Raw genomic sequence first — 17272 nt, 5'->3', positions numbered from 1 at the left:
CCACGTATGGGACATGCATTGGCGCCACCCATCGCGTTCAGTTGCCCGGGACCATGTCAAGCTTTATGTCCCCTGCTTTATGTCTGCTTCTCTCACAAGCTTCCGGTGCGCAACAGTGCCCCCGGGTCCTTCCTCGCGACCTCGCGCCGCTTCGCCATGCGCCTCAGCCCAGATCAGCCAGGTCACCCGGACGGCTACAGCCCCCGTGCCCGAGTGAACTTGATGTCCCCGTGACATTGTTGTCTCGTCGCGTTAAACACTTGATAAACGTAAACTACCGACTGTACAATCCAACACAATAACGACAACTCTCGCGCTCTAGGTTTGCGCGCGAAAGAAGCTCGAGCTGCGCTCCCAGCGCTCGCGCGTATAATCAATGCAGCTTAAGCCTGAGGATTTACCAGCTTAAATATCTGCTACATGTAAAGGAGCCTCTCGTGCAAGGCTCTGGTACAACATCCCCAGCCAACTCGCTGTAAGCGGCGGACTTGCGGAACTGTCATTACTGTATCAGTCAAATACTTACGATGAAAGGGTCGACGGCCTGACCCGATTCGCAAAATCGTTTCTCGTCGCGCGACACGCTGCCGATATGGCGCCAGCGGCATTATGTTGGACTTGAAGGCACCAGGCAGCTGAACAACTTGGAGCTTTGGCAGCCGGGTGGCTCGGGGACACGATGCGTGCGCGCCCAACGGCAGCCGGGCGGTGGCGGGCGGGCACCTGCGCACCCGCCCTTACGCACCGGCAACTAGCTGCCCTTGCGCTCTTGGCGATGGGCCTGGCGCTACCCGCAGCAACATCGGCAATGCGCTTGTGGCCGGACCTGGGCCTCTGGGGCCACGGGGACGTTGGCGCTGCCCACGGTGCTGGCGGGAGTGCCCAGGCGGGCTTCCGCGGCGCCTACGACTGGGATGCGGAGGCGCGGGAGGAGGCGGAGGCGGCGGACAGCGGCGGCCTGTTCCACCTGCTGCGTAAGCTGCTGCAGGAGGAGGAGCAGGCTAGCAAACTGACGGAGGAGAAGGACCCGGTCACGGGGTGTCCGCTGCCCAAGGTGAGGCGTGTGCGGCCATGTGGATTGACGCGGGCGAACGCGTCTTGTTGGCCGCTCGGGTGCACAGCACCAGGCAGCGCCTAGGCTTGGGCGTGCGGGCGCACACGCGCGTGTTTGCGCAACACCACGCTGCGGGCGAATTGGGGCTAACAAATGATGGCGGCATGCCTTGTGCCTGTGTGATTGATTGCCCCCGACGTTGCGCGCCCACGTCAACAGGTGGACATGGAGAAGGACCGCTACAGCTGTGTGATGTGGAAGAAGGTGCGTGCGGGCGCCTGGGGGGTGACGCCGCACGCAGCTCAGCCCAGCAGTAGTATGGGGATGCGTGTTGCAAGGTGCTGGTGCCGTGTGTTACTCCAGTGGCACAGCGTTGCTGAGTTGTGTTGTGCAAGGTGCTAACTGGGGCTCAATGCCATATCACAGCACCGTCGTGACGAACTGTGACCGACACACGTGCACTCCGTGCCTCGCGCCACGTGTGCCTCCACACCCAGGTGTGTGTGGACCAGAACGTGATTGTGTCGTACGACCCCGAGACGCACCCCAAACACAGCATGGGCACCCTCCCCTACCTCAACATTACTGAGATCATGTACAACCTGCCCTCCAAGTGAGTACATGGACTTTAACTTGTCCTGCATTGGCAAGGAGCTAGGCCACCGCCCGCCGTCACGGAGAGGGAAACGGGCTGTCGCGAGTCGGTTTGAGGGGGTTAGGGGGTGGTACGTCGGCCTAGGAGCGGAGCCTGGAGCCAAGCTGACGAGTGGCAGGGCTGTGAGGCTGTGCCTGTGGCGGCCTGTGTGCCTGCACCTTCCGTGGGTGGCTGAGCCGCAGCGGGCATATGCGAGCCCTGAACTGCTGACGACTTGAGAAACTCGCGCCGGCTCCGCCCCAACCCCCATCCCTTTCGGTGGCATAATCTGCCCCACCCCAACCCCGCAGGTACGGCATTGGCGACCGCTACCGCAAGGGCAGCGCGCTACGCTTCCCCGCGCTGTACGTGCGGCCCTCCAACGACATGGAGGAGGAGCCGGAGCTGCAGGTGCGGTGTGCGTGTGTGTATGTGTGTGTGTGTGTGTGTGTGTGTGTGTGTATATGCATTGACTTTGGGAAGGGAAGAGTGCATGAGTACGTGCCTGGCAGCCCGCGCGCAGCACGACCGTGAACCTGCCGATGGCTACTGGGCAAAGCCAACACCGTGCCGTCCTGCCTCTGCATCTGCATCTGCCTCTGCCGGTGCCCCACCCGGCTGCCGTGCGGCTGCCTGTGCCGTGCGTGTCTCGTTGTCTGCAGGGCGACCCCCAGTTCAGTGTGTGCACACTGCCCGTGCTGCTGTACGCGCACTACCCCTTCAACGCCGCGGAGACGTACCGATACATCTTTGAGAAGCTGGTCACACTGCAGCTGGTGCGCGCGGTTGGGGGAGGAGGAGGGAGGTGGAGGGGATGGGGAGGAGGAGGGGGAGGGGAGGCGCGGGGCGGGTACTGAACCAAACCAAGCTGAAGTAGCGGAGCACGGGCAGAGGCGTTAGTTGCAAACGATGTCTGAGAGCCACGTTTGAGACCCGAAAAGCCCAAGGCGCTGGCGTGGGGGCGGGAGACTTCAGGCAATGTTGGGTGACTTGAGAAATGCTCTACAAACCCCCACCGCCCTTGCGTGCAGGCCGGCTTCTTCAACAAGCACGTGACGCTGGTGCCGGGTGTGCCGCCTGGCACCCGCGTGCCCTCCTACACCAAGTTCTGGTAAGCCGCAGCGCCCTGTCCACACGTGGGGGGGGGCGGCACGTGGGGGGGGGATGCAGCCGCTGGGGGCTGCACTGCATTTGCCTGCGTCGGGAAGCGTGCAAGGCTGCGCTATTCGCCCCGAACCTCCCCCGGCCCCCTGCTTCCCAGATCCTGACACCCCATGCACACACGCGCACATGCTGAATTCCCACGAACGCGCACATGCGCGCGCCCATCTGTTGCTGCTTACTGGGAAATGGGAATCGAGTATCAACAACCAGCCCACCTCCCACTCCCGCCGCCCGGCCCCGGCCGCCACGTGCAGGTACGGCTCCCTGACGGACAAGGCCGTCATCTCGCTGTCGGAGCTGTCCGCGCGCAAGCCGTCCAGCGAGCCCTCCAACGCCACCTGGGAGGGCCGACACATCCGCTGCTTTGAGACAATGCTGGGCTGCCGCGTGCGCTACGACCGCTACGGGCTCAAGTTCTACCGAGCGGCGCAGTACGTCGTCGAGTGAGTACGGCGATCTGACGCACCGTACGGCATGCGGCTGCTGCTGCTACGGGCACTGCGGAATGTTGCCAGTACCCCCCCCCCCGGGCTACGCCTTCTCGTCTTGTTTAACATGCATGGAACCCCCCCCCCCCCCGCTGTACCTCATGTTGTGGGCGCCCTGTGATTTCTGGTTCGCGAGGAGTTCGCGGCGTGAAATGACGTTGTGCCCACTTGCTTTGGCATCCCCAATTCACACATCGGCTGTTTTTTTGCTCGTCACATCTGGCAAACCCCGTGAAACCTCACGATTCCCCAGTTAATGGGACCTACTTCGTTGGGCTCGGGCATGCTCCCCCATACCCCCTATTGCAACTAGCGCCCCTGCCGGTGCTCCGCTCGTTTTCGTTGGTTTTGGTTTAGTTTGGGCTGGCACTTACAACCCCCCCCCCCCTTGACCCCTGCCCCCCTCCCCTCAGCCACTACAAGCCGCAGTACCTGGCCCAGAGCGCCTCCTTCGAGCAGCGCCTGTTCGCCAGCCACAAGGTGGTGATCCCGGAGGACCCGTCAGTGCTCAAGCTGGTCTTCATCAGCCGCAACGACGACCAGTCCGCGGTGGGCCGCACCATCCTCAACGAGCAGGAGCTGGTGCAGCTGTGCAACGCCGCGCCCGCCGGCGACCTGCCGCCCGCCGCCTGGGGCTCGCCTTACAAAAAGTACTTGTGCTTTGCGCACACGTTCGGCGAGAGCCAGCTGATGGACGTGTGGGTGATGCGCAAGGTGCGGGGCTTGGGGCCAGGTGTGTGTGTGTGTGTGTGTGTGTGTGTGTGTGTGTGTGTGTGTGTGTGTGTGTGTGTGTGTGTGTGTGTGTGTGTGCGTCGGAGGAGCTGGGAATGGGGCCGGCTGCGAGGGGGTGGCTCTTGGAGCCCAGTGAAGAGGACATCCAGGTGACATTCCTTGGCAGGATTCGGCAGCGTCACATGGTTCTGAGGTGGGCTTAGGCACCCAACGTGGAACAGTGGATCTCAAATGCTCACAGCCCTTGCACACGCCATGCTTCCCCCCGGTCTGATTTACGGTCTACCACTTCTAACACTAGTCATGAATGTAACCCCCCGATGCGCTCCTCCCCCCGCCCTCCCTCGCCGGTCGCCCAGGTGGACGCCATTCTGGGCATGCACGGCGCCGGCCTGACCAACGGGCTGTACATGAAGCCGGGCGGGGCCATCATCGAGGTGCGCTGTGGCGGCGGTGATGCGTCGCTGTGTAGCTGCGAAGCAGGGAGCCGCGCGTGCCGGGAGCGTACGGTACTGTGTGACAATACGCCGGCACCAAGCTGCATCCCAAACGGCTGAAACCCGACGCGCGGACCTGCTTTGTGATTGCCATACCGTGACTGCCTTCCCTTCCCATTCCGCGGTGTTGGCAATCCATGGCATCAGGTGCGGCCCTTCGGCTTCAGCGGCCGCGAGTCATGGGCCAACCGCTACGCGCGCTTCAAGGCCTCCAGCCCCGCGGAGGTGCCCTGGCCCATCCACTGGTACGGCATCGACACCTTCAACGCCTCTCTGTCGGAGCCGGGCATGTTCGAGAAGGAGGACAAGCCGCACTTCTCCAAATTCCGGGTGAGGCCGGGGGGGATGGGGCGAGGCCGGTGTGGGTGGGGGAGGCCGGTGGGGATGGTGGGAAGGCTGGTGGGGATGGTGGGAAGGCTGGTGGAGATGGGCGGAGGCCGGTGGGGATAGGGCGAGGCCGGTGGGGATGGGAGGAGGCCAGCCGGGTCAGGGATGTAATGTAGTGCGCGCAAGGGAAGGGGGAGAGGCAGGAGGCAGGAGGCAGGGTGGGGGGCGCAGTGAGCAGGCCGCTGTCGCTTGGGGACGGCTTGAAAGGCTGAGCCCTGGGACCGGCTGTCCTGCAGGGCGCGCGTTGAGGTGCCGGCACCATACCGGTTATGCTTGTATGACTGACGTCTGCGTCTGGCGCTTGCTTGGCTGCGGTTGGTGCGTGCGTGCGTGCGTGCGTGGCCCTCAGGTGATCAAGGCGCGCGACCGGCACGTGCGCATCACGTGGCCCTCCATGCGGCACATGCTGCTGACGGTGGCGCTGTCCGCCCGCACGCACGCGCGCTACATGTCGCTGCGCTACGGCGGCTCCTACTACATCACCGACACCCTGGAGCAGGTGCGCGCCGCCGCAGCACCGCACTGCTCCAAAGACTCAAAACTGGGGTGTTGAACAGCGTTTCCATGGCTCACCGGGCGCACTGGGACAGTGTTTAGGCTGCGGGTGGGAGTGCTTTGGACCCTGCCTCAGCGCTGCTGAAGCGCGTGCTGCGAATCTTGTGTTGGTCGTGGCCTGGTGTGTTTGCTTGCCGCTGCAGGCGGAGTGGCCCGGCAACGACCCGCACGTCAAGAAGGACTTGCAGCGCAACTTCACGAGCATACAGGAGGAGTGGGACATGGCGCTGAAGATCCCCGTGGACCAGGCAGCCTTAGATTTCGCCGCAGTACCAGACAAGCTTTAGAGGCACAGCGACGAGGTCGAATGCTAGGCAGGGCTAATAGCATGGCTGGATACTTGTACTGGAGCGGCGAGCGTAGCATGTGGGGCTCTGGTGTACACAGTGCTTCAAGTGCCGTACAGGGGCTTTCCACGGGTGCGACGGGTGCCCCCATGGCGTGTTAATGCCATGCGTGTGGGCTTAGGAGCTAGCGAAGCGCCCGCATGAGCCTGCCCGAGTTCCGCGAACTTCCTCGCGAAGTATTGTTTGCAGTCGGCCAGCCCCCGCCTCGGGGCGAGCGTCTGCAGCCCGCACGATGTCCAACTGCATCTTGGCAGTAGTCAAATCGCCAGGATGGGATATTGGGATGGATGCTGATTGATGTACCATACACGTTACTCAATAGTCAATACGCTATCTGCAGATTGCAACTTTGATAATCACGAGTCCATCAACGAAAGCGGCGCCCCCCGTCCAGCCCAGCTGCCCCGGCGCCGCACCACTAGTGTCACGCTCTTCTGGGCTCCATGTACAAGCATACCTACCAGCCTCAGCAGCATGGTTCTACGCCTCGCCCCCGCACATCTTTGCACGATCCTACAGTGAGGGTTAACGTATTTGCCTGACACGGTGTGGGCAGGGGGGGGGTAGAATCTTCCGAAACAGACCCCATGCCTCAAATGGATAGAGCTCAACGAGAAAATCACGAATCCGCTTTCAAAATCGAAAATGGGTTTCTGGGTGCAAAGTTATGACCCCTCAAAGTGGCCGGTCGGTCGGTCGGTCTGGGGGTCCCAAGAGGTTTTGCACAGGTTCGTGCCAAGTTTTGTTCCTAGCGCTTCTGTCCTGCAGCACGCGGCGCAATGGGTGCAGCTCAACGATGCGTGCGTAGGTATACGCCAGACTCAGCACACGTGCATAGTTTGGGGCAGTTTGGGGAGCGGCATGTCGGCATTTCGGGAGATGCCTGGGGAACTGGTCAGGGACAGGCCGGTGCCGGCCGGGTTTTGCATGGATGAACGTGTCAGCACATTTCGTATCATCAAGTAACATTGAAGTAAGCCGTTGCATAGCAGGCCAGTCTATCAGGATACTTGTCGGCAGCCGGGCCACATGTCCACATGTCCACATGTCGGTCGGTCAAAGTGTGTTCCCAAGGCGGATCATTTTACATAGCGATAGAGCTCACCGAGAGCAGTCAATTGACACCAACCTGACAAAAAACTAAGGGGTTCTGAGGGGGTTTTGGGGGGTCGTACGGCAGGGGGGGTCGGTCGGTCGGTCGGTCGGGGGGTCCGGGAGGTTTTGTGGCATGGGGTCAAAAAAGTTTGTTCCTACCCCCCCCCCCTGGTGTGGGCACGCATACCGCTCGTGCAAGTCCGCAGCGGGGCGGCTCGGGCTCCCAACCCTGCCTAAAACACACTGGCCGCACGGCCTACCGACAGTCCAACACTGGCATGTCCCAGCCACATGCTCAGGGCCGATTGGCGTTGCGGCCTTTACTCTGGCGCGGATTGTGACCTTGGGCTTGGGGACCGAATCCGGCATGGTCAACAGCTCGACGCGACTCTGGTCAATGCGGAGCGACTGAACCTGTCAATACTGCACGATAGAATATCCTTGTGTTTCATATTGTTCATATTGTACAACGTTACCCTTGTTGCGCTTGACCCGCTCAGAAGAACATGGAAATTGACTCGCGCACAGCCCGCGTAGGAGGCGCCAAAAATGTCTTGCCTCAAAAAGTACTGCTTTGAAGACGCAGCTGAGATTGCTATTGCTATGGAATCATGAGTGTGGCAGCAGCAGACCGTTTGCCAGAGCTGGTTTCGCAGCGGCGACAGCAAGCAGCAGCTCTGGGAGAGACCACGGCAATGTCCGGGAGAGGACCAACATATGAGCGCGTGCAGCGGCTCTTGGAGGAGCGGCGAGCGCGCGCAAGCGCGCAATTAGCAGCGCAAACTCAAGACAGCAGCCCAGAGGGTGCGTTATGTCAGTTATCTAACGTTTCGAACGTGTCCATAATCGTTGACGCTCCATCCCGAACGCGTGTGTCCGCGCTAACACCGTGCCTTCTGACCCGCCGCTGCTGTCCCCACGGTGCCGCAGGGCATGCGGGCCAGCTGGGGCGCGGCAGGCTGCAGCAGCTGGCCTCGCAGATGCAATCCCCAGATAGCGATCTCAGCTTTGAGTTCGACCAGCCTGCATTCATCTCGGACGCTGGCGCCCTTGCGGCCGCACAGGAGATACTTCGGAACAGCTACGCGGCGGGGCAGGCGGGGGCCTCGGCGTCCGGCGCAGCACAACGCCAACAGTCGGGCTGGCAGGAGGGGGCCTCGTCCTCACGACGGGAGCAGTTCCAGCCGCCCCCTGGTGACTTCGACGACGACGAGCACCTCGACCACGACGGAGTGGGCATGCCTGCAGCTCGACACGGTACATCGCAGGTCGGTGAGGACGGCGTGCTGCGCGGTTCCTATGAGGTAGCGGCCCTGCTGTCCACGCCGACGGTTGCCAGCGCTTCTGGACAGCAGGAGGCAGGCGGCGGCTCGCCCACCCTTGCCGAGCTTGAAGCCATGCTCAATCAGACCATGCTGCAGCTCAACCTCAGCTCGCAGCCGCTGCCGCCGCCCAAGCCGCGCCAGCCAGCGCGCGAGCAGCAGCAGGTGCCGCCGCCGCAACAGCAACATACACAGATGCAGGGGGCTGCCCCGGCACGTGCGCCCCAGGGGCCGCAGCAGCAGGGCGACATCCGGGTGCCGTCCGACAAGGACATGGCGTACGGCCTGGGTGGCGGCCAGGAGGGGCCGTTCGACATCTCCGACATATGGGCCATGGAGTCGCAGCCCAGCGCCTCACAGCGCTCCGCCTCGCAGTCCGACCACGCCGCGTATCGAGGTGAGACGGAATCGGGCACGGAATATGGCGCATTCAACTCTGCCCTACTCTGTCACCGGCTGTGGCCCCAGCGGGTACGGTAGGGTCTTCCGCATATGCCGCCTCCGAATTGTTCTTGATATGGCAATCCTTGCACAGACGTTCGTGGCGCCTGTTGTGCAGACGACGGCCAGGAGGTCAACTCGTATGCCGCTGCCTACGGGTACCAGCGGCGGCAACAGCAGCAGCCCAGCGCCGACGAGGCCCTGTACGGCGGCGCCGTGGCAACGCAGCGCATGGGCTCGGACCCTGCCTACCAGCAGCTCCAATCTGGGACACCCAGCTCGCATCCCGAGCGCCAGGCCGGCGCTCCCGAGCACGGACCGGGTCACGCACGCCAGGGTGGCGCGCCGCCGCCGCCGCCGCAGCAGCAGCAACGGCCCCGACAACGACAACAGCCACAGCAGCAGCAGGCGGCGCCGCGCTCGCGGGCCACCTCACCGGCACCGGCAGGAGCCCGGCCTGGTGCAGGTGGAGCTGCTGCAAGCCGAGCAGTGGGACAACAGCCGACACGGCCGCAGCGGCCGGTGTCGGCTCAGATGGGTAGCCGGCAGCCGGCTGGGCCAGCGGTGCGGCGATCAGTTTCGCCTGGAGCTAGCCCTCGGCCAAGGTAAGCTGTGTGACAAGGTGCTGGTCCGTAGTGACTATTGGGCTGTGCCTGCTATACGTGTGTGGTATTCATGACTAATCTGGGGACGTGGCATGGCACAGGTCTGCACTGCAAAATGTGCCAGCCCGCTACAACCAACCGCCCGCCTGGCAGCAGCAGTACCAGCAACAACAACAGCAACAGCAGCAGCAGCAGCCGGACCAACAGCCGCAGCGGCCGCGGTCGCCTGATGCCTACCCGGGCTTCAGCTTCCAGCCGCGCATCAACCCTCGCAGCCGCGAAATTGCCGAGCGGCTGCTCCCCGCCGACAAGTGCGTACGGGCGCGGTGCTGCCAGACAGCATGGCGGGTTCTAATTCGTCTGTGACCTGTACATGGAAGCTGCTGTATCGGGGTGCTATAAATTCTGCTATCCGCACCGCTACCCGTCCACGTCACGCGTGTGCGCCGCAGGGACCGGCGCCTGCAGCAGCTGTCCAAGCCTCGCAACGAGCGCTTCGAGCAGCGCGCCGAGCAGGTGCGGGCACCGGGCGAGGCACACTCTGAGCCTGGTATATGTGTGTGTAGGCCTAGGGCTGAGGGACGTGTGCAGAGGAGACTGCGTGCCAGACATTGCCGTATCGGGCATGGGCGCGAGTCGCACCTGCAACGTCTGACGGTGAGGTTGCGCGGTTTTGCAATTTCTTGCAGTTGCGGCAAGCCAAGCTTGAGGAGGAGCTGAGGGAGTGCAGCTTCCAGCCCCGCACCGGCCGGCCGCCCAGCACGCCGCGCGTGCGGGGTCCCGCGCCCGTGCACGAGCGCCTGTACCACACCAAGCCGGCCTGGGAGCAGAAGCGGTGAGGCGCATGCGCTCCCAAGGAACCTGGCCTGGACAGCAGGAGGCTGCTGATTTACATGCTTCTTTGTGTTCCTTTATCAAGGCAGGGCGCTGACCAATCCGCTGCTCGCTCGCTCGCTCGCCGACGCACGACAGGGATGACATCTTGCGGGAGCGGGAAAGGGAGGTGCTGGCCAGCTGCACGTTCCAGCCGCAGTGCGGCTCCAGGTGCGGCCGCAGCCGGGCGTCGCGGGCAGCAGCCTTGGCGTGAGGGGTGCAGGTTGGCAAGAGCAAGCCAGGAGGTGAACGTCTGTGTGGCGACGTCCTTGGTGCGCACCACATACGCCATCCTCTTCACTCTCGACATCTCTCCCGTTTCGACCCGTAGGCAGTCTCCCGACCGTGGTCGCAGGTCTAGCAGCGCGCAGCGGCAGCGGCCTGTCAGCGCGACGCGCTCACGGCCAGATGCAGGTGGCGGTGGCGGCGGCGGTGGCGGGGCGGGCACGTACGTGCCCATCCACCAGCGGGTGGCTGACCTGCTGCGCAGCCGCAATGAGAAGCTGGCCAAGGCGCAGATGAAGATGGTGAGGCCATTTGTCAAGGTGGTGCTAGCGCTCTCAACTCCCATTGGTGGGACGCGGTTGGCAGTGCAGTGAGCAAAGAAGCGGCCACGCAAGGATGAAACGCACATACACACATGTACACATGCCCACACATATCCGCTTACATTGCACTCCGAGCCGCGCGCCCTGTGTCCCCACCCGTGTCCGCCCGCCTTCAGGAGTTGGACAGTGGGCCCGCCACCTTCCAGCCGGAGATCAACCGGCGCTCGGTGGCTCTGGCGGCGGAGCGGCAGCGGCAGCAGCCGGCGGAGGTGGCGGCGCTGCCGGCCAGCGAGCGCCTGTACCGGCTGGCGCAGGAGCAGCGGGCCGTGTCAGCCAGCAGGTGGGTGGGCGAAAGCGGGTGGAGGGCCGTGCGCAGATCCGGTCTTCTTGCGTACCGTACTTGGTTCGCCGCACGCCCCCTGTCGCCACGCTTTCCTGTGTGATCCACTGCGGAAAGAGGTACCATATCGGCCCAGTATCGGACAAGAAGGGGCTGGTTGCGCCTCCTGATGCTGCTGCTGCTTGCACTGGCGCAGGCACGGACGCGAGGGCGACCTGGGCTCCAGCTACGGCGATGGCGACCTGCGGGGCAGCCGCGACCAGCGCCACCCCGCAGCAGCAGGGGTGCCCGCCATCAACCCGCGCAGCCGGGCGCTGGCGGAGAGCAGCGACCTGCCGCAGGACTTCCTGGCGCGGCAGGTGCGGGGCGGGGTGGGTGGGTGGGTGGTAGGAGGGGGTGCTTGCACCAGGCTCGTTAGGAAGGAAGAGAGCAAATGGTGGCGCAGCACAGCGCAGACGGGGCTTGGTGCTGGGTGTATGCACGGAGGGCACGTGCGCCTTACCCGTTGCATGGCACTCGCATTGAAAGGATCCAAGCAACCGGTCTAAGTTTTATCCAAGATTTTTTGGATCTCCCCTCTGAGCCGCGAGCGCCACGACGGCTGAATTGAGCGGGGCAGTGCAGCACCCTGACGCGGGCCTCCCACTGTGCCCCTGCGCCCTGTGTGCCCAACCTGTGTGCCGCCTATGGGCACTACTGTCAAGTGCCGCTCCGTTGTCAGCGCATAAGTTGCGCTTTCCTCCTCGCGCTTGCGCATGTGGCTCGGTTTAGACTGGACTGGTATCTACAACCCACCCACCCCTCCTCCCCCCGCCCTGCAGGCCTACCTGGCGGCTCTGGGCCATGAGAAGCGGGCGCTGTACCGCAGCCTGCTGGAGGAGTCCACCTGCACCTTCCAGCCGCACCTCATCTCCCGGGGCGGCAGGTGGGGGCTGGGGGAGCGGGGCAAGGGCAGTCGTTTCCGTTTCCCAGCGGACTGAGCTGTTACATCACGCGACCATCATGACCTAAGTTTGGCGCACGTGCCACGCCTTATGTGCCCTGCTGACGCTCGTCGCCCCCTTGCGGCCGTCTCCACACGCACACGCGTACACACGCAGCCTGGCGTCCAGCGGCGTGTTCGGGCCTGGGCCGGGCTCAGCCGCGGGCGACGGCGAGTCGCGGGCTGGGCGTGAGGGCGGCGGCGGCGGGCGGCTGTCCAAGCTGGCGTATGAGGACGTGCAGAAGAGCGCGGCGCTGCGTGACGCGCTGGCGCAGCACCACTACAGCCAGTTCACGTTCACGCCCCGCATCAACGAGACCTCGCGACGCATCGGCCGGGTGAGCCGAGCCCCCTTTGCCCCGCACGGACCTGTGGCCTCTCCCTGTCAGCTCCTTTGCTCCTGTTCCACTACCCGGTCGCGCCTGACTCGTGGCATCCCACTACTTGGCTACTTCGATTCGCTTCTTCAACCGCCACTTCCCTCCTCGTATTACTCCCTCTCACTGCTCTCCCTGGCCGCCTCCCTCCCTGGCCGCCTCCCTCCCTGCAGCGCCACTCGCTGACGGACCTGCACCGCGACGAGGAGCGCCAAGCCAAGCTGGAGCGGCTGGCGGCGCAGGCGGAGGCGGCGGCGGCGGCCGAGTGCACCTTCAAGCCCGCCATCAACGCCCGCTCCGCCAGCCTGGGCCGCTCCCGCCGCGGCAGCCTGGTGCTGGCCAGCGTGGACGTGGCGGAGCAGGCGCACAAGCTGCGCAGCAGCATACTCGTGGTGCGGCGGGGGGGCCAGGGTGCGGCGTGGCTGGGCGCATGCCGCGCTGGCGTCCGTCACTGTCACAGGCGTGCGTATCACTGCCGGCAGAGTAGTGCGCCTGTCCACCCACCATTGACGCACGCACACACGCACACACACATTACACACACACACACCTGCACAGGAGGCTCGTGCGCTCAAGGAGTACGAGGAGTTGAAGGAGTGCACCTTTGCGCCCGCCATCAACCGCCAGGGCCCGCCGCCAGCCGCCGGCCCCGTGGCGGTGCCGGGGCTGGGCCGCCACATGGAGCTCAAGGTGCGGGCGGGGGGGGGAGGAGTTGTGTATTCCGATTCCAAAGAAGCCAGGACTCAGGAATGGGGCGAGGGGGGTTTGTTTTTACCAGTCCCAACGAGAAACCAATGACACGCGGACACGGCAAGTTATGCCATAGTTGCGATGGGGGCCACTTCAAGAAATGATGGGGACTGGGAGTTTACAAGGTTGACAGGTGTTGTGCGTCCCGCCTAGCGCTGCTCTGCCCTCCTATGACCCTCCGCAGGAGATGGCTCGGCGCAAGCGCGAGGCGGAGGAGGCGCGCAAGGCAGAGGTGTGGAACCAGCGGCCCAAGAGCCCAGGGCCGCGAGTGGGCGTCACCGTGCCGCAGCCCTTCAGCTTCGAGCAGCGCGTGCTGCCGTGGCAGGTGGGCGCAGCGAGTGTGCGTTCCTGGTTGGCGGGATGGGCGCTACGGGGGTGGCTGCTTGCTGTCCCTGACTTGAGCTTGTGTGATGGAGCTGGGTACCGAGGTTGGAGCTGGCTGTAGCCAACATGGTAGGCGGTCATCAACTTGTCGCCCAGACACACCCACTACCCTACCCTCCGCCGCACTCTGCTTCGCAGCGGCCCCGTTCCGCGATCCTGGCGGAGCAGCGGCACATGGAGACGCAGCAGAAGAAGCAGGCGCTGGCCTCCCTCAAGGCGCAGGTGGGAGGCGGTTGCAGAGGGGACTGCAAGTACCACCCCAAACTGAAGCAAACCATGTTAAATTAGCGGAGCACAGGCAGAGGGGCAGGTGGGGGCTGTGGAGACGTCTTAAGGGGTGAAGGGCACGGGTAAAGGCTAACATGGACTGATAGGCGAGGAGGTTAGTGGAGCACGCGAGGGTTGTCGTGGCCCTGTGATGCTAACGTTGCACGTTTTCTCTTACCTCGCTTGCTCTTGCAGCGGCAGCACCAGCGGCAAGAGGCGGAGCTGCGCCGCTCAGCCCACCTGCAGCGCATTATGCAGGAGGCGGTGGGCGCGGACGTGGGCGGCGGGCAGCAGCAGCAGCGGCAGCAGCAGTCCGGGCAGTACCAGACCCACCACCCGCACCAGCAGCAGCAGCGGCAGCAGGCGTATGAGGAGTACAATGAAGGGGCGGCCGCTTACGGGCTGTACGGTTTGGAGGGCGTTGAGGAGGGCTACGAGTCCACCACGGTACTTGAGAGGGAGTGACGTGCGTGATGCCATGCAAACGGCATTGCGTTCTCTGGATTGGGATTGCGGCGACGATGCCCTGCCTTTGCCTCGTGGGGAAGAAATGACTTCCAAGCGCGGGGTTGCTTTGCCGCAAGGCCAGCATATGGTATGACGACTGCACATGGGATGTGTGAGATTGCGTTGTTACAAGAGAGGACAGCCCGAGCCAACGGTACACCCAGCGTGTATGAGGACACCCTGACCGCTCTGACCACTGGTCTGCATGGGGGGGGGGGAAGTGAGGGGCATTGCCTGGAGGGAATCGAGACTGTAGGCAGAGAAGATTAGTTGGTTAGCCGGTACTGAGACTGGTGAGACACGGAGGTGATTAGATCTACATTGCAGGCAGGCGGAAAGCTGATACGTGGTCTGGGCTGTAAAGCTGACGGATCCAGTACAGGGAAGGCTGGGAAACCGGAACGCTGTCGCTGCCACAAGGCACAGGCTGACAGACAGGGAAAGCTGGAGGCTGCAGGGCTGACACCTGCGTAGGAACCGAAGCGGGACGGTTAGCGCTGTAAGGGCTGTAGCTGCCGGGCTGGCTGTGAGTGTGAGTCGCACTGCGGCAGTAGTGCGGCTGACCGAGACACAGCCGCACAGGCAAAAGCTGACACGCCACAAGTACACGCAGAACCCTGCTGGCTATACGCGCGAAAGGCTCGATCTGAACCGAGCACCCGGAGTGTTATTTTGTTCCGCTCGGCTTTTATACCGCTGGTCCACATAGCTCGTCCAACTGACAACAGTTTAGCTAACCGCCTACATGGATCAGATTCTCTTCGCCAGCTTCTCGCCTCTTCACGTTATCCTCGGGGCTCGGCCCGGCTTGCAAGATCCATGTCCCATCACGTGATCTTAATTGATTTGTGCCCAAACGTACACGGACACACTCGGATCCGACTCACATCTGACTCATAACCCACACGGATCCCAATCATCAATGCCTTGGACCAAGCTTGTCATCCGCTTAGTCAACGTCCGAGGCGCCCTGTCAGCTTGGCAGGGGAGCCGCTGATGTGAGGCAAGACTGCGGCGTGTCAAACGCAAGGGCTTGCACATGGAATGCAGGTGCTGTCGTTGTGGCAGCCGCATGATCTTTTGCTTTATTGTTTTATCTGCTGCAAGTATTTGTGCCACAGCTGTGGCCGCCCACACAAACATAACAGCGACCTCGCGGCAATTGACCACACCCACGGCACTGCATAATACTTCCCACTTATGCCATCATTCAGCAATAAAACGTTCTCAGAACTGTACCGCGGCCTCGAAGCCCTTGCCGTCGCCCCTCCTTAACCCGACTCACCCTGGCGGTGGCCCGGCGTGGGGCCCAGCACGGCCTCCAGAGCGGTGTTGAAGTTCTCAGTCATTGCCAGCTGCACGTCCGCCGTAGCAGCACGGCGAAAATGTTCGCCCGCAGCGACATGGCGTCCCAGCGGCCATCGGCCGCCACGTGGTAGCCCCGGTGAGGTAGCGGATCCCCTCCCTTGACGCAGCGGACCCCCTCCCAGGCCTCCGATGAGAAGACCCGGTGCATGGCCCGGTAGGCCGCCACATGAGGCAGCCCCGCGGGTAGCATGTGACCGGGCGATGACTGACAGCTTGTAGGCAAGGAATGCCGCCAGCTGCTCCAGGTGTGCTTTTTCCATCCACACCTTCGCCGCGGCGGGCCGCCGCCGCCTCCGGCTGCTGCTGCTGCTGCTGCTGGAGCCGACCCTCCAGGCGCGCCAGCCGCGCAATGGCTTCATCCTGGTGCGGCACCGGGCACGCCGCCTCACCCTACGTCTTCACCAGCGCTGTGCCGCGGCCGCCGCCGGCTTTGCCGCCGCGGCCGATGGCTGTCCTTCCGCGCCGCCCGCCCCGCCGGTAGCCACTGCGCCGGGCACGGCGCCAGCGGCCGTCCTGCTGTGCATGGTGGCAAACCCAGGCACCGCCATGCCACCCCAGCCGCCTCCACCGTCCACGACGAAGTGGAGCACCTGCTACACCGGCGCCGGCTGCCCGGTGTCGACCGCCCCGCCAGGGATGGCGGTGGCGGCCGCCATCGCCGCGTCGTCCATCGCCAGCATCTCGGCCCAGAGGTCATCATTAAATCCAGCGGGTCCTCCACGCGCGCCGCCGGCTCCAGCAGGCCTTGGGTCCATGCGCGGCGACTCCACCTGGCGCCGACCTCCATGGGTGGCTGCACCCACCGCCTCCTCCGGTATCGCCCATTCCCACGCCGCCAACCACACCGTCCCCACCCGGACCCCCGCGGGCTTGCGGCTGCGGGAACTTCTCGGGCAGTAGCGGAAACGCGAAAGCGTTGGCCGCCGCCTCCTCCGCACGCACCGCCGTGGTCGCCCGCCGGTCCGGGGACTGCGCCGACACCCCGCTGGCCTGCCTGCTCGTACGCCGCGTCCAGGAACGCCAGTACGACTGGCATGGAGGGCAGATCGTTTCCCGTATCCCGGCCGTTCATCGCAGCACTCTGAGGGGGAAACGATCTGCCCTCCATGCCAGTCGTACTGGCGTTCCTGGACGCGGCGTACGAGCAGGCAGGCCAGCGGGGTGTCGGCGCAGTCCCCGGACCGGCGGGCGACCACGGCGGTGCGTGCGGAGGAGGCGGCGGCCAACGCTTTCGCGTTTCCGCTACTGCCCGAGAAGTTCCCGCAGCCGCAAGCCCGCGGGGGTCCGGGTGGGGACGGTGTGGTTGGCGGCGTGGGAATGGGCGATACCGGAGGAGGCGGCGGGCGCAGCCGCCCATGGAGGTCGGCGCCAGGTGGAGTCGCCGCGCATGGACCCAAGGCCTGCTGGAGCCGGCGGCGCGCGTGGAGGACCCGCTGGATTTAATGATGACCTCTGGGCCGAGATGCTGGCGATGGACGACGTGGCGATGGCGGCCGCCACCGCCATCCCGGGCGGGGCGGTCGACACCGGGCAGCCGGCGCCGGTGTAGCAGGTG

General features: G+C 64.2%; 3 protein-coding genes across 4 annotated transcripts in view; all 3 read left to right on the top strand.

Moving 5' to 3' along the window:
• The window catches only part of CHLRE_08g358569v5 (uncharacterized protein), an 11606-nt gene extending 11544 nt beyond the window's left edge, over nt 1–62 (top strand). Inside the window, exon 27 of the mRNA XM_043064751.1 lies at nt 1–62. This exon is cut by the window's left edge and continues 416 nt beyond it. The gene's annotated coding sequence lies outside the window, so the exon portion shown is untranslated.
• A 214-nt stretch (nt 63–276) lies between these two features.
• On the top strand, nt 277–6872 carry CHLRE_08g358568v5 (uncharacterized protein). Its single transcript, XM_043064750.1, has 12 exons — nt 277–1054; nt 1274–1318; nt 1552–1667; nt 2000–2099; nt 2351–2464; nt 2720–2799; nt 3107–3295; nt 3754–4054; nt 4432–4509; nt 4717–4899; nt 5306–5455; nt 5655–6872. The coding sequence occupies exons 1-12, from the start codon at nt 680–682 to the stop codon at nt 5796–5798; spliced, it is 1875 nt and encodes a 624-aa protein (XP_042921751.1). The 5' UTR covers nt 277–679; the 3' UTR covers nt 5799–6872.
• A 404-nt stretch (nt 6873–7276) lies between these two features.
• On the top strand, nt 7277–14864 carry CHLRE_08g358567v5 (uncharacterized protein). Of its 2 annotated transcripts, none has more exons than XM_043064749.1 (17): nt 7277–7757; nt 7884–8672; nt 8835–9321; nt 9423–9632; nt 9774–9837; nt 10011–10156; nt 10294–10365; nt 10550–10721; nt 10919–11082; nt 11279–11441; nt 11904–12007; nt 12183–12402; nt 12615–12833; nt 13000–13131; nt 13376–13516; nt 13714–13797; nt 14038–14864. In XM_043064749.1, the coding sequence occupies exons 2-17, from the start codon at nt 7934–7936 to the stop codon at nt 14305–14307; spliced, it is 3387 nt and encodes a 1128-aa protein (XP_042921750.1). In that variant the 5' UTR covers nt 7277–7757; nt 7884–7933; the 3' UTR covers nt 14308–14864. The 2 variants fall into 2 exon arrangements, with proteins under 2 accessions (XP_042921750.1, XP_001690708.2); XM_001690656.3 differs by having other exon boundaries at nt 10526–10721.
• Nucleotides 14865–17272: the final 2408 nt, after the last annotated feature.

Source organism: Chlamydomonas reinhardtii, chromosome 8, assembly GCF_000002595.2.
Source record: "Chlamydomonas reinhardtii strain CC-503 cw92 mt+ chromosome 8, whole genome shotgun sequence".
Classification (NCBI taxonomy): Eukaryota; Viridiplantae; Chlorophyta; class Chlorophyceae; order Chlamydomonadales; family Chlamydomonadaceae; genus Chlamydomonas; species Chlamydomonas reinhardtii.
This window is presented reverse-complemented; position numbering and strand designations above follow the sequence as displayed.